At 33.4% G+C, this 25894-nt stretch overlaps 1 protein-coding gene across 1 annotated transcript in view; it reads left to right on the forward strand.

Moving 5' to 3' along the window:
- The window catches only part of Rok (Rho associated coiled-coil containing protein kinase), a 165018-nt gene that overhangs the window by 57707 nt on the left and 81417 nt on the right, over positions 1–25894 (forward strand). Inside the window, exons 8-16 of the mRNA XM_089233880.1 lie at positions 6217–6392; positions 12221–12305; positions 12532–12676; positions 16552–16690; positions 16801–16892; positions 16994–17150; positions 17348–17456; positions 18942–19001; positions 20403–20491. Coding sequence (XP_089090006.1) covers positions 6217–6392; positions 12221–12305; positions 12532–12676; positions 16552–16690; positions 16801–16892; positions 16994–17150; positions 17348–17456; positions 18942–19001; positions 20403–20491 — 1052 coding nt within the window. The remainder of the gene's footprint in view (positions 1–6216; positions 6393–12220; positions 12306–12531; positions 12677–16551; positions 16691–16800; positions 16893–16993; positions 17151–17347; positions 17457–18941; positions 19002–20402; positions 20492–25894) is intronic.

Raw genomic sequence — 25894 nt, forward strand, 5'->3', positions numbered from 1 at the left:
GAGCAAAGTTAGTTGAAAAAGTTTATTTCATCTGAGTAATGTTCAGGCTCCCCCACCAAATACGACTCCCTTTATACACTCTATGATCCATGGATCAGCAGGTAATTTCAAACTTCAAGAAGCTGTGTAAATCAGTGAACTATTCAAAAATGTTTTACAATAATTTTTGGCATAAAACTAACATTCTCAATGACTTCTCAAAACATTGTTTTAATATTCTATATTGCATATGGGAAATTGTGTATTGCATTTGCTATTGGTGACAAAGCTCAGCAGCAAATATTTTACAGAACTATGAATTTGGCTTGGAGGATATTGCTGCCAGAGATTTTGAGGGCTTTGACACTGGGGTTATAGATGATATTAATGAAACCAGACATGGCCCTAGCATCGTTTCATTTTGTCTATTTTGCACTGTGGGTATTTTTTCAGTAACTTATTATTTTAATGATTTTTGTTAGTTTCATGTTTTGCACAGTAGCTGCAGAAAAAATTGACACTAGAAATCTTCGGGCTGCCCAGAACAGATTAATTCATACATTACATTTACATTTATTCTTATGGGAAAAATTGTGTCAGTTTACAAACAATACGGCTCACAAACTGACTTCATAAACAAATTAAGTTCATAAACTGAGGGTTGACAGTAGTTGAATCTTAAAAAAATATATATGTTAGACATTTTTTGTTATTTTGTTATAAAATACGGGAAAAAATTACATCTTCAGTGTAGATCCATCGGTAAGCAAAATAGCATAAAAATATTTTTGGGATATTTGTGGATGGGAATGCGTAAAAGTTTTGTCCATGCTTTTTTTAATGCGTAAATTTTGATGATGAAACTGAGAAGTGTTCGTTTTTTTTTTAATTGCAGTTAAACTTCCAGTTTCACATGAAAAAAATAATAATAATTCGTACTCTCCAGTTTTGTGAAAACAATTGCATAAAATGTTTTGAGGCTAAATTCACATTTTTTAAGTCCCAATGTTATTAATATATTATTCATTATTTATTATATTTACAGTAAACATCAGTTATAATGACAGTTCACAATCAGAGGGAAGATTGTCACTGTAGCAGCTATAAATGGGTAGAAAAATAGATTAATTTACCTTTCTTTTTCTTTTCAGTTTAAAATACTTTTGTTGAAATATGCATCTGGAGTTAATTTCTTTAGCTAACAAAAAAATTTGAAGCTGATGTTTGTAGCCCAAATTTTTTCGTGATTTTACTTATATAGTATACTTTTTCCCTTTGCATTTGGCATACTATAGATACATTCATGTTTAGTTCTCAACATACTTCAAAATGCAGTAGTTGATCAAATGGAAACAAAGTAATAAATAATTTGTATAAATTTCCAGCGGAATGTTTTTCATTTGCACATGCTTAACCAAACCAAAAATGATTTATATTTTGAGTTTTATGCTAATTATCATACACCATGTGTGTAAAAATGTGTTTGTGAATAGTTTGAATTAAAAAACATCTTGTATGTGTGTTTCTGTGGAAAAATCAGCAACCTTTATTTGTTTATTAATTTTGTGTGCTGTCAATATTTCCAAATTGTGTCGTACTGAATGTTTGTCATGCTGGTTTTTGTGTGTGTCAATAATTATGTTTCTTAGTTGTGTAAAGAAAATAAAATCAACAAAAATATTAATACAAAAAAAAGTATTTTCTCTACACACAAAATAAGCAGGCTGACAGGGCTCTGAACTGGACAGTGCCATCCTGATACATTGGCATACCCAGGCATGGCCTGGAGCCTCATACTTATGAGATCTGTTACTATGATTTTTTCAATGGTGAATGTGTAGACTTAATTTCAGCCAGATGGGACCGCTGAACATCAACTGCCCCAGGGCTCATAATGCTCTTTAGACAGGGTGGCTCATCGATAAATTTGGTATTTATGTTGATTTCTAACACAAATTTAATAGAAGATATAATAGATTTTTTGGAAAATGCTAGTGCGTAAGTGGCGGAAAAAGATATAGGGAAAAGGGTGACCACAATATGAGTTGAATATAAACCGTTGTTATCCATAAAAATAGTGATATTCACCACACTCTATTTTTTTTTAAATTGATATCTGAGCATTGGTTCTTATAATTATAAAATTTTTGCTAATTTTAAAGCCTGAAAGCAGATTATTTAACCATTTAAAGGCCAATGCTCCATAAATAGAAAATAGTTTTTATTTGCAAAAATATCCAACAAAAATTAATCCAAACATTTTCTAATTTTTATTGTACATAGAAAAGAGTTCAAAGTATTTTTTGAAATAAATTTGGAAACTGTAGGTTAGTATAAACTTTTTGACAGAATTTTGAAATTTGATATTTTTTAGGTATTTTTTCCCATTTTGATTAAAATTTGCCAAAATTTCTATTTTGAAGTAAATTGAAAGTTATTTTTTTTTGTGTGTTTCTACCATTTAATATATCAGTTAAAGTGAATCAATTAGTATAATTGTGTTGTTACACATGAACAAACTATATGCATTCAAAAATGCATGTTACGTTTATGGAACATTTACCTTTCAAGAGAGCAGGATTCTAGTAATATCTAATGTGCAGTGTGCTGCTTCGATTTTTCCCGTTCAAACCACTGTGTGTTTTGTCATCATTTCACATATGTATAATGGCGAATTTTTGGCAATACGCCACAGAGGACTGTGCTCTATGGGGTAGATTGTTTATATTGGGAGCTATTTTTATTCCTGCATTCTTAGAAATACATTTTTTTGTGAGCTGCAGACTAGTCAAAGCGAGATCGGCAATCATAGATAGTCTTGTTATGTTGCCGCTGTGGTGGTCGAGTGGTCATAGTGACAGACTCGCATCACGAGGATCCAGGTTCAAACCCCACCATCGCCACAGTGGTGGTCAGCTGAAGTTGGTTTTCTGTGGTCCTCCAACTTTGAGGTGGAAATGCGAGCCGATCTCTCCATTAAAAAGCCTCGCTGCAGAGAGCAGCAGTCCTACAACGGGACAATTATTCATTCATTACACTTCACTCACTACGAGTTGAAAAAAACTTGTAGTTTAAAAAATTCATTGCAGATGGCAGCACTACACATAACAAGCATTACACAGAAACAAACTTCACGGAAGGTTCACTATACACACACATTACAACATGTACCAATTCGTTAGAAGTTCCACAGAGGAAAAAGGTTGAGGTTCATGTCTGGTTTAGTAGTAATAACCTTGTCATGTTCAGCTGTGTTGGCAACCATGTCAACAAGATATTTCACATTAGAAGAAGATGTAGGATATTTAGAAAGTCTTTTATATTCTGAATTAGATGATGTAGATATATGCCAATTTCCTGCTAATGAACCTGGGAACATTGCGAATGAAGAGGATACTGTTGAAAATGACCTAGTGTCAGCAATTCTGGCACATGTATGTAGAATGGTAGATATATTTTGCAACAATGAGGATGAGGTGTTAGAAACTCCCAAAGCATGTTCTTGAAAGGATGTAGGGCAGAAAACAGGAGCAAAACATAAGTGCAACATTTGTGAAAATTTCAAGAAAAGGCAAGAGGGTTTTCAGTAATAAAAAAAAAACTATTGCATAGGATAAAAAAATGAAACTCTCTCTCAAGAACCCAATCAAAATCACTGCTGTGGATTCTATTGGAAAAGATTTGCCATATGACCGTTATAGACCATATGACCATTTTAGCATGTTACATAATTCACTGAAAGTTGCGAGAAGTGAATTTCACATTTGGAATTCCAAAGAGAAGTGACAATGAGCCTTCTATGAATGAAGGAGAAGTTAACCATTTACCCATGTCCACAATGTCAACTGGAAAAAGAAGCCAGGTCACCTGATGGTCATTATATTGTGTCTGCGATGCAAGGACTGTGTGTGGTTTGCCAATAAAACACTATGTGTAAATGGTACCAATGTGACAAACGGGTCCATCAAAGATGTTTTCCTTCTTTTATCATGGACATTCGAAAAAAAATTTGAATTTTTTGCACACATTTTTGTGTTAAAAACTGGTATGTGTTGTGAATTTGAATTTATAGTAGGAAATAGAAAATTTTTTGTGATAACAGTACTCAAGAAATAAATAATCGTTAGAGTAAAAGTGATACAAGTTTCTGTGTTCACCTCTCCCCAAGCAGCAATGTTCCATTTATGGAAGTGAAAAACAAAAATTTTTTCCTTCAAATTTCAATGTTGGTCTATGTATAGGCATGCAAAAGGACCTCAAATTTCAAAACAAGTAATTTTGTTAATAGTTTGGCCTTTAAATGGTTAATTAAAAAATTTTAAAGTTAAAGACTAAGCATGTAAAAGGCTCATTAATTTCTCTGTTTCGTTGTCAGTGGCAGAGTGAATTGAGCAGACTGCTTTGAAACCCTTGTAAATTTTCTTCTCAATTAGTCAAATTTTATGAAAATAGGGTCCAGAGAGTGTGTGTGTGTGTGTTTGAAAAGGCTGATAAGGTGTTTATGTAATCAAATGATTGTCTGCATCGTAGTTTCCCAAACTTTTTGTTTCATCACCCCCGTCTCAAATTTTTTCTCTCTCATCGCCCCTCCCCCCCAACTCCAGCAAACCCATCCTATGTTATACCTATAGCTTCTATCATGCCCCAGACCTTTCCATCATCCTCATGGGAAACACTGTTCTACAGTGTGATTAAATTGCCAAAAAAAAATCATCTATTACCTCAAAAAATAAAAAAATTCCTCAAGGTGCCAATCACTAGAGAAAGTTTTCAGAAGAACTCACACACACAAAACTATGATGTGGTCCAGTGTTTTTTCCCCTTGTATTACTAGCACTTTTATTCTTAAGTTAAATTGGCAAAGTTTCTGTAATAACAAACTTCATAGCCAGCTTTCAAAAAGCAGTTATCTTTATATGTGTATGGACTACTGTCCTGGGGTGATTTAGTATCTCTCATGTGTATCTCAGTATGATGTGCCAGAAAAATGGGCACGTTTCTATTGCTCATCGGTAGTGATGGTGGTGGATGCTATGCATTCAATGGGATTTGTTCATAGGTGAGAAACCGAGAACTTTTCAAAAAAAAAAACAATTGATAAGTTTAATTTCTAATGAAATAGTGAAACATAGAAACTTTTCTGTTTGCAAGTTGTATACATGCTACCACCCCCCCAAAGCAGAATATGTCTAAATCTGTGACATACATTGCAGAACAATCAATGCTACTGCAGAACAATCTGGAGGAATTTTAAGAAAAGTGTGTAGAAAACACTATGATAGGAAGTACTGGCTTTTTTTCCTCAGAAAAAAAGAAAAACACTAGGTTGTTTGAATTTGAAGACATTTCTACATTCAGTCTCGCCTATGATCAATTACTTATGCATACAAAATTAGATGAATGTAACATTTGTTTCTTTGTTATTGACACAACTGTTAAAAGTTCTATTTTTTCTGCTCATCTGTATTTTTGTTTTTTAAAATTAAAATTTGATTAGTTTACTGTGAGCATTACAAATAAACCTATCCAAGCCTGGGATTACACTAAAAGAGTTTGATAAAAGATCTTTTGTAATACTTAAAAAAATGTTAACACTATCAGTTGCATTTGTGAGAATGTAATGGTACGATTATTGGTTGCATTTTTCAAGTTCTATAAAAAAACTTTTATAGTGTAATCCTGGCCTTAGAGATCTTTTTCATGCATTAAAAAAGCATATTTTTCATGCGTGCTTTCAATCTGCAAATACCTCAGTTAAAAGGCTAGGTGTAAAAGGTGAGAGTGCATTCTCAATGTAACAGAAATTGATTATAGCCAATTTTAAATAGAACTTGTGTTAACATGCTCCCCAAATATTCTTCTTATTAGCCAAATCATTTTCAAAGCTAGTCAAAGTATAATGCTTCTTCGCTGTGAAAATATTATATTTATATATAAGGAACTCTCAGGAACTTTGAAGCTATATAAGGTTGGAGCTGTTGTCTAAAAATGCAGCAAATTGTTGTTTTACCCCAAAATCATCAAATTAATTTACTAATTCAGGGTAGATAAAAAACATGATATTCAATATCATGTATCAAAATTTATTCAGAATGGGTATTTCCTGTTGTGATATATATATGTATTTTTATCATCCAGTCATCTCACACATAAAATTTTCAAGTATGTTTAATTATGTTATAGCCAATGCTTTCACATCATTTTATTTTGACTGTTTTTCTAATTTTTTTCCCCCAGCTTCATTTTGCCTTTCAAGATAGCAGGTATCTTTATATGTGTATGGATTTTTGTCCTGGGGGTGATTTAGTATGGCTAATGTCGCAGTACAATTTACCAGAAAAATGGGCTCGTTTCTATTGCGCATCGGTTGTGATGGCAGTTGATGCTATACATTCGATGGGATTTGTTCATAGGTGAGAAACCAAGAACTCTTCAAAAAAGATATGTTTAATTTCTAATGAAATTGTGAAACATGGAAACTTTCCTGTTTGCAAATTGTATACAGTGTACCCCCAAAGCAGAATATGCCTAAATCTGCAACGTATGTTGCAGAGCAATCAGTGCTACTGCAGAACAATCTGGAGGAATTTTAAGAAAAGTTTAGAAAACACTATGATGGGAATTTTTCTCACAGAACATTTCCAGTCAGCTGAGGCCTCATTGCAGAACAATGCAAAACATTCTGCTTTGGGGGTATGCTATCACCAAAATATGAAATCTGGCATTCTATAGAATGGTGATGAATTTATATGTGTATGGAAAGGATCAACACGATATGTGATTTACATTCAGTAAACAATACACATTAAGAAATACATATGCATGTTTGTGAAAAATGTTTTTATAGTAGAATAGTATTTACGGGAATGTGTGTTTTAATTATATGTACGATAATTAGAGATGGAACAAAAAGTGATTTGGCTGAATAATCTAATATTCGGCTGCCAAATAGCAGTTTTTCTTAATAATCATCATGGTTAATGAATGAAACTAGTGTTTTGGGTTTTAGATTCAAAATAAAATTAAGGATAATTTTAAATGGTTAACATTGATCTAACATAAAAATTGGCATATTGAGTTTTAGAATATTGATCTACCAAATATTCAGTGGCCAAATATCAGCTATTCTTAAAATTCATTACAGTTGTAAATAAAATGAAAATTTTTGATTTTATATTCAAAGTTGCACTGAAAATAATTTTAAACAATTGAAATTTATCTTTTATTAAGCAATTATTTTTTAAAATTAATATTAAATTTTTTTTAATGTCATGATGCGTATAATCAAATTTAACAAATGGTGCAGTATATCATACCTTAATATTACTGAAAGCATTAATTTTTCTTTAAATACTTCTTATAATTTGAGAACAAATTATAAGAGCACCATTTCAAGCTAAATGTATTAAACTTATATTTGTCTATTGCTTTTTTTGTGATAAGCATATAAAAAAAGTTAAGTACATTTATTTTATCCATTTTATCTTTTCCTGAAACACAGCATTAATTAGAATATCAATGTTCTTTCATCCTTTCAAACCATAGATGAACAAAAATTCTGGCCCATGGACAAATTAAAATTATATAATACATTGTGATTTTAGTGTAATGATGCCTATAAGTTATGCAGAAAGTACCTCGGCATCAATTAGATAATTATGTTTTAATCAGTCATCTGCGTACAACAGCATTTGCTGTCATGCAGGTTTTTCTGTCTTTATCACATTAGTATAGGAGCATAATATACACAATTACCTATTCTGATGGTTTTTTTGGGGAAAGGAAGGTGTGACTATGTTGAATCTCTTTATTGTGTGCTACATAATGATGTAGTACCGAGTGTTTACCTTAAAATTGTGCGGTTTGGTTTTTATGTCATAAATCCAAGATGGCCATCATATGCGATATTGATTTATCAAATTACAAAAAACTCCTTACAGAGTGTTCATATGCATCATATAATTATAAGTCCTTAAAATTTATCATGTATTGATATTAAAAACATTTAATGGTAATAAATTAAGTTTAAAGCAAATTATAAGAGCACCTAATAACTTGAAGAACTGTCTCAGAAGTGCATGGTAGCATACACATAACAGGAGCATAATCGTTGTTTTTCTCTTTCAATTCCCAACCAAAGTTTAATGGTGAAGGTAGATCTACGTAGAGGGTGGTCAGCATGGCACCATTATATGGTTTGATAACAAACTCTATTAACATGGTGTCAGTGATGCTCTTGTAGGTGGCAAGTTTTCTCCTTGAGTCTCTTTCTTTGTGAACATCCACCACCTTAGTTCTCCGATGTCTGATATATCTATGCCAAGGACATAGAGTTGACGCATATGAACTTTTCTATTAAAAGTCTATCATAATCAAGGAAATTTTTTCCAAGTTTACTAAGACCTTTAATAATGTCATCTGCTTTACTGAAGACTTTCCAAAAAAAAGGATTTTGCTTTCTTTGGCAATGTTACATTATTGATTGTACAACAGTTTCTGATTTCCTTTGTAACATCATCTCTGTCAAACTTCACCACCGTATTCCCTTGTATAGGCCTCGGCCAAGCAATATTGAATAAATAAATAAATGTTCCTGTGGTGTCACTTTCAGAAAATGCTTGTAGTCTTGGTAATGCTGAGGTTTTCTTTGGGCCCAGAAAATTGGTTACTTTGCTGAGATTGACCATTCCTCGATTTTGACCAACTCCAGTCATAAACAGGTTCCAGTGGAAAGAGCTTGGACTGCCACAAAGCAAAAACAAAAACATCTGTATCGGGTGAGTAAATATGAAGCTGTGTGGCACCACAACGACTAGCAGATATGGTCTACAAAATTATTTTCGTATCTGCCTCCTCATGATTGTTTTTGAATTCATCTGTTACAACACCCATTGAAGATGTGGCTGTTTCCTTCCAAGATACAAATGAACACTTGTTTCTTTCAGTTGCATGCTGCATTATTTTCTTGGATAAGTAAGCTGTTAATTCATCTTTAGTCTTGGTATGAGATATTGATAACTTCATAGAAGAATTTTCAATGTACGTTATATCACTGTTCTTGTACTGGATGGGTTGTGTGTTGCCAGTTCTTTTCTGATGCATGGAAGATTTCAGTGAATGTTCTCTGTATGGGCCAAAGACCAAGTGCATTTCATTGTACTGTGATATTTACATTTCAGTTTCCTGTTAAATTTATTAGCAAGATCACTGCAGGTGAATTTTTCATGTCTTGCACTTCTGCCATACTATCAAGTACTGCTGTAGTGAGTTGCATAGGTGCATGTACCACAGAAAAACTACTTGAGGTGATAGGTATCTGATTTGTTGGTAGTTGTGAGGTATCAGTTACGTCTTGTGCCACTTCACCAGTAGCAGCGGCTTGATCCTCTAGTACAGGCAACTTCAACCCGTTGCTAGCGAGTACCAGGACACTCTGTGATGTACCCAAAATGCTCGTGACTGATTTCATGCTCACGAGCACTTGATCAACATGCAAATTAAACACCTTGGAGGAATTGCATTCAAGGATTGAAATCATCATTTCATACATTTGTATGTTAAACTTGCAGTAAGGGTGCTCTTTTGATGATAGATACAGGCAGTGCTCGCGACTGGAAAAAGGTTGAGGACTTCTACTTCAGTAGTTTCATCAATTTAGATTTATTGGCACACAATAACTGTGTACCATTCAAGGCAAACATTGAACATGCAAAAGCAGAAAATTCACAAGTACCCAGTGTCTCCTTCAGATTGATATCAGGTCAACTTCTTGACACAGCCAGCAAACATGTAAACAGTGATTGATTTGCCTTTAGTTTTACAATCATATCTCCCACTTTTGTCGGTACTTTCTTTTTACACAATTATAATTTTTTTTTTCGCCCAGAAATAGGTTTGATCAGACTCAATTCTCTCAGTTTGAAGTTGACATCATAAAGACCAATGCAATTTGAAGATAAATACACCTGGTACTACATCATTATGTAGCGTACAATAAAGAGATTCACATAGTTGCACCTTCCCTTCCCAAAAAAACCATGGAATACATTATGCTCCAGGGTTTAAGCTACGGTCGCATTTTTCGCAAAAATGCGTACAGGAGGTACAAAACGAGTAGACATCTAACCATCAATCATTAGCATTTTATAATTTTGCTAAAGCTTTTCCCCCATTTTTGCTTTTTTGCTGAATGAATTTTTTATCTAGCTTAAACCCTGTTGTGCTCCTAGACAACATGGATATGACAGAATTATTTGTCATACAGCTGCTGCATTCTTCTATTTTATTATCTTGCTACTAAATAGAGATGAACAATTATATTTCAAAGTCTGGGGATTATTACTATTATCTTCACTTCTTTTTTTAAGACTTCATCCTCAAGCATTATATATAGCCTTTATATATTCTATCTCATAATTAAACATATAAAGACAAATATAAGATTTACATGTCATTTTATAAATTTCAATTCATCATTTTTAACATTCATTACGGAGAAATATTCTCCTGCATTCATTTTGAACTTGAACAACCCATGTTATCATTGCATTTAGTTTATTAAGAATTCAACACTTCTATTTAGAAGACAAATTAGTTTTACTAATTAGCTTTTATTATTATTCTTATGATTTCAAATATACATCAAAAACAGCAGTTTTGATGTTTTCAAAAAAATCAATCGAAAAATATATTTTAATTGCTTCAAACTTCGAACAAGAAAAAAAGGAGAAAAAATGTATGCCTCTTCATAAAAAGGGGTATCGCAGGTAGCACAAAAGAAAATTAATTGGCCAGATGACTGGTTATAAAACTAATCAGTATTTATAACCAGTCATCTAATATAAGTATTTTTCAAAGACAATTGGTATTCTTATACTAGGGCTTAACAAACCAGAAAAAATGCCAAGAAGTTTTTTTAATTCCTGGGAAATAAAGGTACAAAATAATTTTTTTGCCCCTATTTTTTCCAGAATTTATTGACACTTTTGGTTTTGGTAGACATGCTGAAATTCAGAAAATTTTGTTTACATCTCAGGTTCTCCAATTTACGAAGCATTACATAGAAAATTTTAGGCTCAGATAAAAATGTTGTCATGATTTAAGGGATTTGTTTGACCCTCCATCTCACACATTTAATCTGTGAGATGAAGCACCCATTTTTTCCTGCGCCGAAGAGTGGGGTGTACCAAGAAAAGGGTGGGCCTTTAATTAGCTTCATGTGACTCCCCACCACTCACACAAAGGTATCGTTGTTTCTTGTCCAGTGCACTGCTGGTTTCTGTGAGAATCACATAATCTGGTAAATGAGTTGTGCCTGATTGCCTAGGTATTTTCGATTTCCAAATTTTAAAAATTTCCCTTAAAATTTAACCTTTTTTAAATAAAAAATTTAAAAAAAGTTACTTAAAAATGCAAATATAACCTTGTTTGAGTAAAGAGTTTGGTTTGATAAGCTTTCTCTCAAGCCTAAATAAATATTTAATTTTTAATCTCAAAGATGGGTTGCACTCAAATGTGTTTGGATTTGTATTGCACCCGACAAAGGGTTAAAGCACAGATATTTGGCTGAATACCTAACAAATATTTGGCCTAACGCAATATTTAGTAGAAGAGCTGATTTGGCTGGATACCAAATATTTTTCTGTTATAAATAATGTTAAAAACCAGTATTTCACTGTGCCTGAAACCAGCCATTCTAAAGAATGCAGAATTTCATACTTTGCTGGTAACATATGCATTAGCATACAAAATGATAAGTTAATGTTTGTTTCTAAATATTACCTTATGCTAAAATCTGCAATTATTGTATACCTGATAAAGGTTATGTGTGAAAGACTGAATGTGAATTATTTCATTCGATTACAAAATAAAGTTATAATAACTGCAAAAAAATAATGAAAAAACTCAGTGAAGTTCAATACAAGCACTGCATCTGCATATTTGCTGCACTTTCCAAGATGGAATTGAACCTTCATTCATTCGACAAATATTTGTTAGAAAATGCTTGCTATTGTTTAGAACTGATTTTAAACAGTGGAAATGCTATTTAATTGGTTGATACTAGAATATTATATTGTAATTTGCATAGTCAATTTTTCGAAATAAAATCTAACATTCCACATCAGTGTATTTAAGCCTTTAGATTTACCCCTTAATTTTGAATTTAAGCCAGTTTTTTTGCAGGGTGTTTTGCCTATTAAAAACTTATGAATTTGTTATTTTATATTTTTCATTATTAAAGAGATGTGAAACCTGACAATATGCTGTTAGATCAACATGGGCATCTGAAGCTGGCAGACTTTGGAACATGCATGAAAATGGGTCCTGTAAGTTACATCAAATGCACATGTTTTCCATTGTCCTGCTTCACATTATGATAACTTTTCTTTTATGACTATTCTTTCAGATTTTTCTTTGTATTTGTAGTGCTTAATTATTTTATACGCAGTAGTTATTTATAATTTTTTTGGCTTTGCAACATGAGATGTTGTGCTTGTTAATCTGGTATTTATTTTCCACTGACCTTTTCCTTTTTTAAAAAATTCAAATCAGGATGGTTTGATTAGATCCGATACTGCTGTAGGTACTCCTGATTACATTTCTCCTGAGGTTTTGAAATCACAAGGTGGTGAGGGATGCTATGGAAGAGAATGTGACTGGTGGTCAGTTGGTGTTGTTCTGTACGAAATGTTACATGGTAATAATTTTGATTCTGTATAGTTAGATGTATGCATAGAAGCTTTTTTATATAGAAACTTCCATACAACACTTTTTAACAAATGTTTTTTTGAGTATTTTGTTGTCGTACATGCAAAAGGTCATTTGTCAAAATTCTCTATTTTTTATGCCACTAAAAGCTTCATCACGTGTGTTTCCATATTCTGTATTCAAATAATAAGCCTATTTAGATATATCATTTTGTTTACCAGGGTTTGTATATGTACCAATATACAAAATTTAATTTTTTATATGGGCCCCATCTTTTAATTGCGAAGTACCCCTAGTGTCTTCTGATACCTTTTGATATAAAAAAATTATCGATACCAAGTTAAGAAAGCTTTTCTCATATTGATTTCTAGCCAATAGGTTCTCCCAATTGATACCTGGGTAATTGAAATCCCCTAATATGACAACCCTCTTATGCTTACACATGTAGGGATTTTTCTCATGAAGTTTGGAGATGTAGTTCAGATCACTATTCTTTGGAATATAACGAACTCCTACAATAAGCTTATGAACATTTTTGTTTTCAAGCTCAACCAATGTAGTTTCAATATCACTACTTTGTATGTTACATTCTCGAGTGTGCTAACATGTAATGTTTCATGTAAATCAAGACTCCACCTCCTTTCTTATCAAATCTACTTCTTAAAGTATCACATCCTGAGATGTGTAAGAATGATTGATCCCTATACTTTGCTCAATATTCTGTTATGGTTATAATATCTAGGCCCTCCACAGCTATCAGTTTCTAAAAAATCTTTCTTATTACCCAAGCTCTTGGTATTTATTTGCACACATTTTAATTTGCCCTGTTGTTTAGGGTCAATCAAGAAGCCATCCAAGTCAGAGGTTCAGTGGTGGGTATAATTCCCCATCAATACTGTTGTAATCATCCTTAACTAACCCACATTCCCATCTACCTGGTCTGGGAGTAAAAGCCTCTTGATTCTGATGAGCTTATAAATTCTATGCCTAAATGCTGTTATCTATGCAAAAAGCTTTCTTATAAACATTGGTCGTAAGATTTTTTATTCATTGAGCGTTGTGTTTGTATGATAATAAATTAATAATGGTGGCTGATATGTTCCACAAAGCAGAATGTTTTGCATTGTTCTGCAACGAGCTCTCGGCTGACTGGAAATGTTCTTCAGTGAAAACTCCCATAATTGTGTTTTCTTCACTTTTTCTTAAAATTCTTCCAGGTTGTTCTCCAGTGGCACTGATTGCTCTGCAACGTACATCACAAGTTTTGGCATATTCTGCTTTGAGGGATATGTTTAAACAATAAAATGTGCAAAAAATTATTGATTTTTCTTACTAAAATAAATTCATAAATTTTTTTTTCAGGTAAATAGAATTTTTGTTTAGATAAATTGCACTGTATGGTTTTAAAATATGATGAGGATAGTCAGATTGAAAAATAAGAAAAATAATACAGTAGAACCTCTCTAATCCAGACTTCCGAGGGACCTAGGTGATTCAGGATCATAGATCTAGTTGTTTATTTGCTAAGTTTTCATATTTAAACAGTTATATGCCTCTTTGATTCATATTTTCCTTTAAAAGAAAATTAATAAAGCAATATACATGCATATAACAACTGATAATTGTATTTTAAACCATAATTTCTAATTTACATATGGTTGGTAGTAAAAAGATCCCCCCCATACTTACTCTTTAAATATTTTGTAGACATTGCTTGGATCAGAAAACCACAGAAAATTATATACAAATTTTTTGAAGATGGTAAATGATAGATTCCATATTCTTCACATAGCATTTGTACCAGTGTTCATGCTCTAGCTTTTTCAAAAGTTCAAATTTTCTCACATATAGCCTACTTAAAGCGTTATGTTTTCATTTGCACCTGTCACATCACTTGACATTTTTGGCATGTTTGGAAATTCACTTAGATAATTACAGAAAATAATAGAGATAAATAAAAGCACAGTGGACATCAACAACACATTGGGGGGAAAATAAAGTGGTCGAAGAAAGAAAATGGCCGATGTGCGTGTGTTGGAAAAAGCAGAAACAGAATTTGGGTAAAAATATTCATCTTAGTTAAAAAAATAAAAACAGCAGAAGTTTGCAGATATCTGATGCTTTAGCCATCCAGTTGACTCCAGCCACTTTCCTCATCTAGTCAATCCATCGTGCGTGGGGACATCATCTCGGATGTTTAACACCACGCTGGGGTACCGATCTAGAATACTTGTGGTCCATCTGTTGTCCTGTCTTCTCTCAATTTCTATTTAAATTTCTATTTAAAACGTTTAATTCTTTCTGTATCATATACCTTTGTGTGATTCCTTATCCAAGTGATTCGTTTTCTGTCTCTTCTTGTGAGGCCTAACATGCATCTTTCCATGCTCTTTTGTGTTGTCTGTGGCCTTTGTATTGTCTTGCTTGTAAGTGCCCATGTTTCAGCTCCATAACTCACTGCTGGGATAGCACACACTGGTTAAAAACTTTTCCTTTCAGGTATAATGGCATGTCACTCTTCAGAATTAGTTTTTGCCAAAAGTGCTCCATCCAATCCTGATCCTTCTGTTTATTTCATTAATGATTCCGTTGTCCATGGTAATTTCTTGTCCCAGGTATACATAGCTTTCTACTTCTATCTCTGTGTTGTTGAGCAAGATTGTCCTCTTCAATGCAAACAGGTTGAACATGACTTCAGTATTTTGCAGATTAATTTTCAAGCACACCTGAATACTTACTTTCACCAGCTCGTGTATCAATTCTTCTATTTCATTTGGATTACTGCTGATAACAACAATGTCATCTGCAAAATGCAAATGGTTGAGAAATTCTCCATTTAATTTTTAATTTCTCTTTTATCCCTATCCAGTTTTCTGAATACTTCATCTAAAACAGCGGTAAAGAGTTTTGGTGAGATATTATCACCCTGTCTGACTCCTTTTCCAAGTTTAATCTTTGCTTTTTCTTTATCCAAATGAATCGTTGCAGTTGCTTTGTCATATATTTTCTTGATGATATTCTCATGTAAGTCTTCTCTACCCCAATTACATCTAGAGCAAGTCAGTGCAATAAAATATTTAGGTTTGCATATTGACCAAGATATGAAATGGAAATCGCATGTCAAATATTTATTAAATAAACTTAGATTTATGCTTTACAAATTCTATTACATAAAACAATGTTCAACTAACACCTTTTAATATTAACACTTTACTATGCGTTTTTCCATTCCCATCTAATGCACAGTCTTCTTGCTTGGGGAAGCGACTACCTTACTAATCTTCAACCAATAATTTCTATTCAAAATAGTTTTATTTAATTAATTTTATTATTTTTTATTAGTTTTTATTAATTTTAAATAATAAATAAAATATTTTTAAATAATTTAAAAATAAAAATTAATTTTATTTAGTTAATTTCTTATTTATTAATGATTATCACTGGCCAGTGCAGGTTGGAGGAAGCCCATCCGCATCCATTCACCATGTGTTAAACATGACTACTTACATGCTGCACCACGAGAAGGTGCGGATTGGACTTTAAGCCTCTAGTCAGTTCATTCAAGTCCTCATAATGAAGCAATTCTAGTTAACAAGTCTTCTAGGGTCTTCTAGTTAACAAGTAAAGAATATCCAACAGCCTCATATATATATATATATATATATATATATATATATATATAGAGAGAGAGAGAGAGAGAGAGAGAGAGAGAGAGAGAGAGAGATAGATAGATAGATAGATAGATATTCTAATATATGCGTAACTATTCAAATTGCTTAATTTCGCAATGTGTCTTTTTTAATGTTTGATCATATAGGAAAAATACTTTTTATTTTAAATGTAATTCAAATATTTTCTTGGCAGGTGACACCCCTTTTTATGCAGAATCATTAGTTGGAACATATGGAAAAATTATGGATTTCAAAAATTCTTTAAATTTCGCAGAAGATGTTTCAATATCAGTAGAAGCAAAAAATTTGATAAGCTCATTTCTTACTGACAGGTTAGTTAATTCATGCATGACAAATATTAAACTATATGAAATTGCTTTTGCCTTAGATACTTTCTACAGTATAAGATTCCATCAACTTTTTATAATTTATATTTTTACAGGACAGTGCGCCTCGGGAGAAATGGTGTAGATGAAATTAAAAGACACCCATTTTTTAAAAATGATCAATGGAGTTTTGATAATATCAGGGAGTGTAAGTTATCTATAACATTTTCGAATCGTTTTTATATTTGTGGATGAGATATTGTAAGTTCATTATTCCTTAAAATTTCCATTATTATGTCAATTGACTAGGTGTCCCTCCTGTGGTACCAGACTTGATGTCGGATGACGATACAAGTAATTTTGATGAAATCGAAAAAGATAGCACAGAAGAAACATTCCCATCATCTAAAGCTTTTGCTCCAAATCATTTGCCATTCATAGGGTTCACATATTCTGGTGATTACCAGTATGTACAGTATTATTTGAAAAATGCAATTTTTTTTTGTTCATAGTATTTATAATGGTCTAATTTTAGACTTCACTTTTCTTTGCATGTAAAAATATGTAATATAATGTCCCTTATATGCCTTGCAAAAGTAATTCTAGTAAAGTATTTGCCATGTACTATAGTTTCATGCAAACATTTTTAAAATTTCTTTTCAGGTTGATGTCCCGAAATTTTGGAATTAACAACAATGATGAGGTATGTCAGATATCTGTTTCTATTCAGTACAGATTTTGGTGTTTGAGAGTAATATCAGCACTAAAAATCGTCAACGAATAAGGCAAATCCTGGTATTTGCCTTATTATTATTGGGCAAAGTCATCTACTCTTCCGTAATATCATCACGGCTATAAAATGTTTCTCTAACTGCATTTATAAGACATTTTGAGTCTATTGATGTAGGAACTCCTACTTTAGCATGCCTGAATTTAGTTTCATCAAACAACTATGATTTATGCTGAGCATTATGTCAGTTTTTACAGATATATTAATTTGTATAAATGTGCAATTCAAAATAAATATCTCAAAGTGCTTTCGGTGCAATATTACTTTGATATTGCAAAGTCTATATTACTTTGAAAAAAAGTGAGAAGGAAATACTGTACGTATGTTCCACTGAACAGGACCCCTACATAAAGAAAAGACTTCATATTTGTCATGCTTATTAGGCATATACAGTGGAACTTCGGTTAACGAGAAAAAATTTTGATTCGATTAACTAGTGATGATTCATATTGCGAGCAAAACTTTGAGCTTAATTTATTTTCACATTATCACAACTGAGCTGATGGGTTTTTTACCATCTCTTTCACCTAACACGTGCTGTGAAATTGTGAATAATATTCCACCCTACAGTCTTCGGTCAGCGTGCCTAACTTGAAAAATAAACACCCTTCCGAACGTGACTGTTTACGATACAAAACTAAATGCAGCATTTTAACCACTCGTATGTGTGCTTGAATTTTTTTGTTAAATTCTGCTTGGAGAAAACTGGATTGATTGCATTATATTGAACATGACTTCAGGGGCTTGCTCATGAACAAGAGCCACCATTTCAGAAAAGATTGTGTCATTGAGGAAGATCACACACACACGAGACTGGTGTGCTAAATTATTTTTCATTTTGCTTAATTGTACTATTTTACAAGCCAGTATGGATATAATAAAGTTTGCATATAACGAACAAATTTCTGGTTTCTGTCGACTTTGTTATAAGCGGGTCCGACTGTATTTTGAAAGTACCTTATCTGGGTTTTTCCCAGACTGCTGTGTCATCTGTTACAAACTTTGTTACTAATTTTTAAATTCTGTGTGTGACTGAAAATTTACTGTTTACCACAAGTGCAGTGCAGCAAACGATGCATTTCTATCATTTCCAGTTCTTTTAGATTCATTTTCAATTAGACCAGTCATTTTTGGGGCATTCTGTTGAAACTTTGGAGTTACATTTCAACAGTAAAATAACTGCATTTATGTTTATAGTTTTCCTTTTAATGTATTTCATTTTTTTTCTAAGTAATTTGGCTATTTTAATGAAATTAAACAATCTTGTTATATGTGTGGTTTTGTGAATTCCTTTTATTTTATTCATTTTGCTATTCCTTATTTGCTAACAGCCTGTTGAAAGTAATTTAGGCCTATATTCTGTGTATAACTTTTGTTGATAAGTGTCATAACACATTCATTTGTGTTATGACATTATTTTATTCATTATATTATTATAATTAATAATCAATTATATTATTCATTTCATTTGTCTTTTTTTTTTTCATGCTGCATTCTGGTGGAAAATTTCATTTTCAGATTGATAAGGTATGTGCTTTCATGCACTGTTAGCATGCATTGACTTATTGTGTCATAACCTTTCTTGTTTTTTTTATGTCTGTATAATTTTTATCATGAACATTTATTAGGTTGTTGCACATAAGATGTTAGGCACTGCAATTTACTTTATTCTAAAATCTATTTTGAATAATAAAATTTGAAGATAGGTTTCGATGTTTGATTGCTCAAAAATTAAATTAAAAACTGCACACAGCTGTAAGGAACTCCGACAGAGAGCTCGCTTAAGTAAATAGTCTGTCGTATATAAGACATTTTCTATTTTTTTGTTCCATTGAAGAAGGGATTACATTAGTCCATGAAATAGCTGTTTAGAATTTTAAATTTTATTTGAGCCATCAGACATTAGAGGTCACATATCTTTAACCTCTCAATGTCGAGCAGCGACCAACTTCATATCTTAATTTTTTAATTAATTATATTATTTCATGATCTCTGCGTGTTTGGTATCATTTGAAAGTGAAATAATGTGGCTTTGTACAATCACAACTATTATATTATTTTCATTTATCATATTTTATTGTGAGTGATGATCGTTTGCTGTTCAACATGTGGGGATCCAAGATATTTTTGCATGTGTTAGCCCATTGAGCTAAAGTGCCATGTATAATTATGATTACAAAGAGCGTGTTTAAGCCCCTTTGAGCTGAAATGCCCTGTATAATCGAGTTAGTAGTTTTTTGTTACAGCCAGGAGGCTGTTATAAATCAGATTTTTGGCGGCCGGCGAAGTGAAAAAACAAAAAACAATTTACAAAAGAAAATATCATATACATTTTTAAGTGATACTATATAATATTATAGACAAGACCTCATTTTATAAATATAAAAAATTACAAATTAAAATTCAGTGATTAGTTTAAAAGTTATGATTTTTTTACTAAACATCTGTGAAAACCGGTGATTCTATTTAAATCTTCTCCGGGATGGAGGGGTTTTAACACACTAAAAAATTTAATTTATATCAAAAATTATATTCCACAAGTTTAAATACTGTTTGAAGTTTCAATACCAAATCCAACACTTCATGCGCAACCAGAGGCATATGCTTTCCAAGGCAATCAAAAATTGAAACTATTAAAATTAATATCATTAAGTACTGTTCTAAACTAGTTAGTTCTCGCTATATTAACCATGCTTTATTATGACTGTTCTATTATAATGACTGGTATAAGTCCCAAATGTTTCCTTATTCAATCTATGTTATTGTGTCATCTAATATAACAACCTGAAATAGCATTCTATCTAAAACAACAAACTTGCTCTAGTATTGTTATTATCTAATATTATTTACAATAATTATATTCAAGTTATATCATTTATAATTTTTATTCATTTTATTTTGCAATTTTATCATTACAACTTTTTTTAGTCTGAGGATCTAAGGAGTAAAATTGAAAAATTGGACGATGACATTAGAAGACTGAAAGAAATAAATGATAACTTGGAGAACAAGTACAGGTATTTATTATTGATTGAAATATACATGGTTAATAATCCGACCCATTCTGCCAAATGAAAGAGGGTGATAAACAAGCCGAAGTGGATCATGAAACAACCTACCAACCTTGTCCTATCTTGAACCGTTTACGAGTTATGGTGGATAATAATCAACTATGGAAAAAAATGTGAAGTCTGAAAAAGCCCGTATTTGTGAAGTTTCTGAGAGACCTAAACACAAACCAAGCATATTTGGAAAGCACAGAAAAATCCTATAAGGTCACACTAATTTCATTGAAATATCTGGATTTAATGGCAAGCTACAGTCACTGAAAGATTGGCTTGGTTCAAAATCAAATTGTGTGCCAAAATTTTTAATTGCCAATTCTGCAAACACCCTTCTAGCTACAATCAGTCAAATTTGCCAAAAACTTGTCCATTCCACCAGCTTTCAAAAGAGCCTAGAAAAATTGGTCATCTACACTCATGTCCATAAATTAAGGATAATTCAGAATCACACGGAAAGTGAAATCTAAAGTAAAAATTTCACCTGTAGAATTATCACACACATCTGCAAGAATGATATGCAAGTTTCAGGAAGCCACCAGATGATGCCGATAGTATGTCACAATGACGAGAGTGTAAGAGGGGGGTATATAAGGAATGGTGGCAAAGAAGTAAAATTGTTCACAAGAGTTCTGTAAGGCGCTCAGTGCCATAAGCGAATAGTTATGACACAGAGGACGCATGTGGATGATTTTTTACGTGGTAGAATTATCGGCCGCCTGGAATGTGGGCGTACAGAGATGGAAGTATCTGAGGAACTTGGAATTGCCCAAAGTGTCATCTCTAGGCTTTGGCAACGATTCCAAGATAACAGAAATGTCAGTAGACGTTACAGTACAGGTCGCCCCCAAGTTACAACGCCAAATGAAGACTGGTATTTGGCAGTAACTGCCAAAAGAAGCAGATGGAGCACAGCATCCGACCTGTCTCGTCAGTTATCTGCAGCCACGGGTACCACAGTTTCAAGGCAAACCGTGTACAGACGTTTGGGAGATATTGGTCTATATGCTCGCAGGCCTATCAGATGTGTTCCGCTCACGGCAACTCACTGTCGGCAGCGATTAGCCTGGAGTAGAGAACATGCAATGTGGACATCGTCACAGTGGGCTTGTGGGATGTTTTCCGACGAGTCCAGGTTTAGCTTGCAGTCTGATTCAAGTCTGACTTTCATATGGAGAACACCAGGTACCCGTTACCACCAAGACAACATCATTGAACGACACCATTACGGTGGTGCAGCATTGCTCGTTTGGGGTGGAATTATACTGGTTTCCAGAACAGATCTGCATGTTCAAACCGGAACCATGAAAGCCCAAATTTATCGGGACATCATTCTGGAACAACATGTACGTTTGTTTAGGGGTGCCATGGGTGCAGAATTTGTGTTTATGGATGACAACGCCAGTCCTCACCGAGCAAACATCGTAAACGAATGCCTTGAATCTGACGATATAACCCATATGGAATGGCCAGCATTCTCACCTGACTTGAATCCGATAGAGCATGTGTGGGACATGCTTGGCCGACGAGTTGCAGCCCGTCAACCACCTCCTACATGTGTACCGGAACTTCGGAGAGCATTGCTTGCTGAGTGGAGTGATCTCCCCCAAGATCAGATCGATAATTTGATACTCAGCATGCCTAGGCGTTGTACGGACTGTATTTCATCGCATGGGAGACATACAATGCATTAACCATCATACCAACCATGTAATAGTAAGTTTTTGTAAAGGAGATATTTTTTACAATTGCTCCAGGGAGCAAAAATCATGGTTTTTATGAATGGTATCATACATACACCATCGTTTTTGTTCTTTATCTTTTGTTTAATAAATGGGCTTTATGAATAAGTAACGTTTGTTTTGTTTCTGAACCTTTATTTGCCAGAGCTGGCATTATCCTCAATTTATGGACATGAGTGTAGTTCATGAGATATTTAGTTGTTTGTTTGCAATACATCACTGAAATCTGCGTTCATCAAAGTAATTTTAGTAGTTTTAGCGACACTTTGATTTTCACTTCATCGATCTCTCAGTGCTTGTCGATCACCAGTAACCCATTAAAGACGACTTTGATTTTTTGAAAGAAAAAATACTGAGTGGAACCATTCCTGCCATTTATTGGGAAAGAAAAAAATTAAAATGTTGAATGGCAAATTTTATTACCAACCAGTGTCAATGGGTTAAAACCAAATATTTTGATGAAATTGATGTCACCTTATAACATTTTTTCTTCTTTTTTCAAATGTGTGCTTAGTTTGCTTAGTGGTCTTTCAAAAACTCTGCAAATTGTTGTTTTTTCAGACTTCACATATTTTTTTCCATAATCGATTATCCATTATAACTTGTAAATGGTTTGAGATAGGCGGGGTGTTTCATGATTCACTTGGGCTAGTCTACACCCCCTTTCATTTGGAAGAATAGGTTAAATCTACCCTTGTATATCCTTGTTGTAGGGGAAGAAAAGATAATTCAGAGAGAGAGAAAAGGGCATGATCACATCACTTCAGCATACTTGGGATGAACTGTTTAGCTGTTAACATTTTCTGTAGGGTTTTTGTTGAAAAATCAGACAAAAAAATTACCAAATATTTTCACTGCATGTAAATGGCTGAGTTATGTATAATGAAATGGAAGATAAAGAAAAAGAAGGAATAATTGATATATATAACCATAAAGGAAGATTTCAGGTCCTGTATTTGAGATTCTCATATATTTGCACGGAACATTACGGTGTGTTCATCACAAATATATACAACAGAATCAGGGGCAGGGGGGGGGGGGAGATAAACATTGATAAAATTGGAGCAAGGCGCCCGACCAAACTTTCAGCAGAAATGGAGTTTGGCTAAATGCCTCATTGCTTAATCCAAGATGGGATTCCCATGTGATAAAGTGGAGGTGAAAACACTTGTTCAGACATATGTAACTGAAAATAATTTTTTTTAATTAATTAATTTATGACATAATTACACATCATCAAGTGTTTGAAACACCAAGGATCACATGGACCATGTTGGCGCTTACAAAAAGTTATTCATTGTGACATGTCAATATTTAAAAAAAAAAAACAAATAACCAAAAAAGTTACAAATTATACACAAAAATGAAACACATATAATACAAAGTGTAGTCTGATTGAATGTTAAGGTAGAGTGAATCAAAAAAAAAAAAGAAAATAATAATTCGAATTTCGTAAACAATTTAGGAACTAAGTTCCATGACGAGCTACCGGGAGATCACTGGTACAGTGGGATTCATTCGATGGCATCCAAAGTTGACATTGAAGAAGCCTGAACTCGTACAGAATTGTCAGTCAATGAAAATGTTCATTGTACTTTCTTCAAACTTTTTGTACAAGTTTTCAACCAGATGGTTTAACAACTGTTTTTGCTTTCATTGAATTTTCATCTAACTTGAGGGTTTTTAATTTTTATTTGTCTGTAATACTCATTTCTTTTTTTTGAATTTTGAAGTGAAATCTTGCAAACATATTCCAGGGTTGTTATGAAATTTTTCTATACAGAATTTCGTTAATTTCAATCTCTCAGTAAGAGTTGTAAAACTAAGGTTGTCTGCTTGAAAAGCAACAGATAGTTTGTCGACCAAGTCCAAAATATCTTTTAAGAGACAAATGCTTGCAACAAAGTTGAACTCAGATACTGCGTCTAAAAGGCTGGAGGATTTGATGCCAACCCTCTTTTTTAAAAATATAGGTAGGTAACAAAAACATTATACAGGGATCAGAACTAAGTTACAAATAAAAGTCTGTATAATCAAGTTGGAGCTTCTACACAGCTAACCTCTGAACCCTTGGCTCACTTTATGCTTATTGTCTTGTACAGAGCCTATATTTAAAAAGAAATCAAATTAAATTTTGAGTATTCCACCCCCTAAGAAAATTTTGGGGGGGGGGGGGTGAAAATGAATTTCAGGGGCTGAAATATGCATCTAGATCAGCGGTTCTCAACTGGAGGCCATATGGCCCCCCAGTGGTACTGGGATACTTCAACGGGACCACAGAAGAAAATTTAGAAAGGGGCCATGACAGGTGGTTTGGAGGGATGCAGAGAGCTGAGAAGGAAAATGAAGGTGTGAAGAAATAATGCTTTTATATTAGTGACTATACACTTACAGAATCCAACAAAACCACCCACAAAACCAGGGCCGTGTTAGGGCATGGACCCACCCGGGCCTCACCACCTATGGGGTTTTTCGCAGGTCCGCGGCTAGATTTTTTACAGACCCCTCCTCTATATTAAATTTATAGTGTGAAAAACAAAATTATGAAACCATATCAGGCCCCGGGCTGCAGCTCTGTCAGTCCCACTCTTGTGAGGGGTCATGCCGGGGGGGGGGGTGTCATGTCCATAAGTGACCCCCACTTTATGATATTTTGTATAGTAAAATAAATTTTGTAAATAAGTAGGAAATATGTAGGCTGTTTATTTCCGGCTAAGTATGGGACTACAATAGCATCACTTTGCCTAGATGTTGAGACGGTCCTGAACAGAACTTGGATTTGGGGGGAGCTCAACAAATTCTAGTCCAGTGGTCTGGAGGCCAATCTTATTTGCAAAATCTTCGTTCAGCATAAATTCACTGAAAAAATCCATTCAATACGTATAAAGGATCTTGCCTCTAGATGAGGGTCGAAGACTCTGGGTAAGACAGGGGAGCCACGAGAAAAAAAAAATGCTCCAAAGGGGGCTGCGGGTAAAAAAAAGTTAAGAAATGCTGATCTAGATATGTATTGGCTAACGCTGCTACCGACAGCCTCCGTCCAAATGTTGGCAAGTCTGTAAGGAATAATGTAAGATGTTAGTGGATGTACAGGCTTGCATAGTCTGTAGAAGACATGTTTACCTCTTTGTGATGTGAAGGAGGGTTGCTTACTCCAAGAAATATAGAAGGCCTTCGTATCCGTTAAAATACATAAGCTTATGTATTCCATTTTATTTTGCACCATAGCTTGATGTTGTGCACTTTTATATTTATTGTTTTACTCATTTTTTTCTGCTATTGCTGATTATTTTCCCCCCACTCACTGAATAGCTTGTCAGTTACCCCAGAAATATGTTACAGGTTGGGAACCACTGATATATAGAACCACCAAAACATATTTCAGAGCTTTCAGATGTCCATTTGCCTGTTGTTTTATTTAGTTATTTAGTCAAAGCAAAAAGTTAAGAATATTTTGTAGTAATTTTGATACAGGTATCTTTCACTTTACATGTCTTCACTATAACATGGTTTTGAAATGTTAATTTCGAAAATTGCAACCTATGAAATTTAGCCTGGAGTTTGATTTCTTAACATGACAATGAGCTTGCAAATTGACATGACACAGTTGAATGAC

Source organism: Pholcus phalangioides, unplaced genomic scaffold (genome assembly GCF_987345545.1).
Source record: "Pholcus phalangioides strain wild (caught in Gottingen) unplaced genomic scaffold, Ppha-v1.0 ptg000007l_1, whole genome shotgun sequence".
Lineage (NCBI taxonomy): Eukaryota > Metazoa > Arthropoda > Arachnida > Araneae > Pholcidae > Pholcus > Pholcus phalangioides.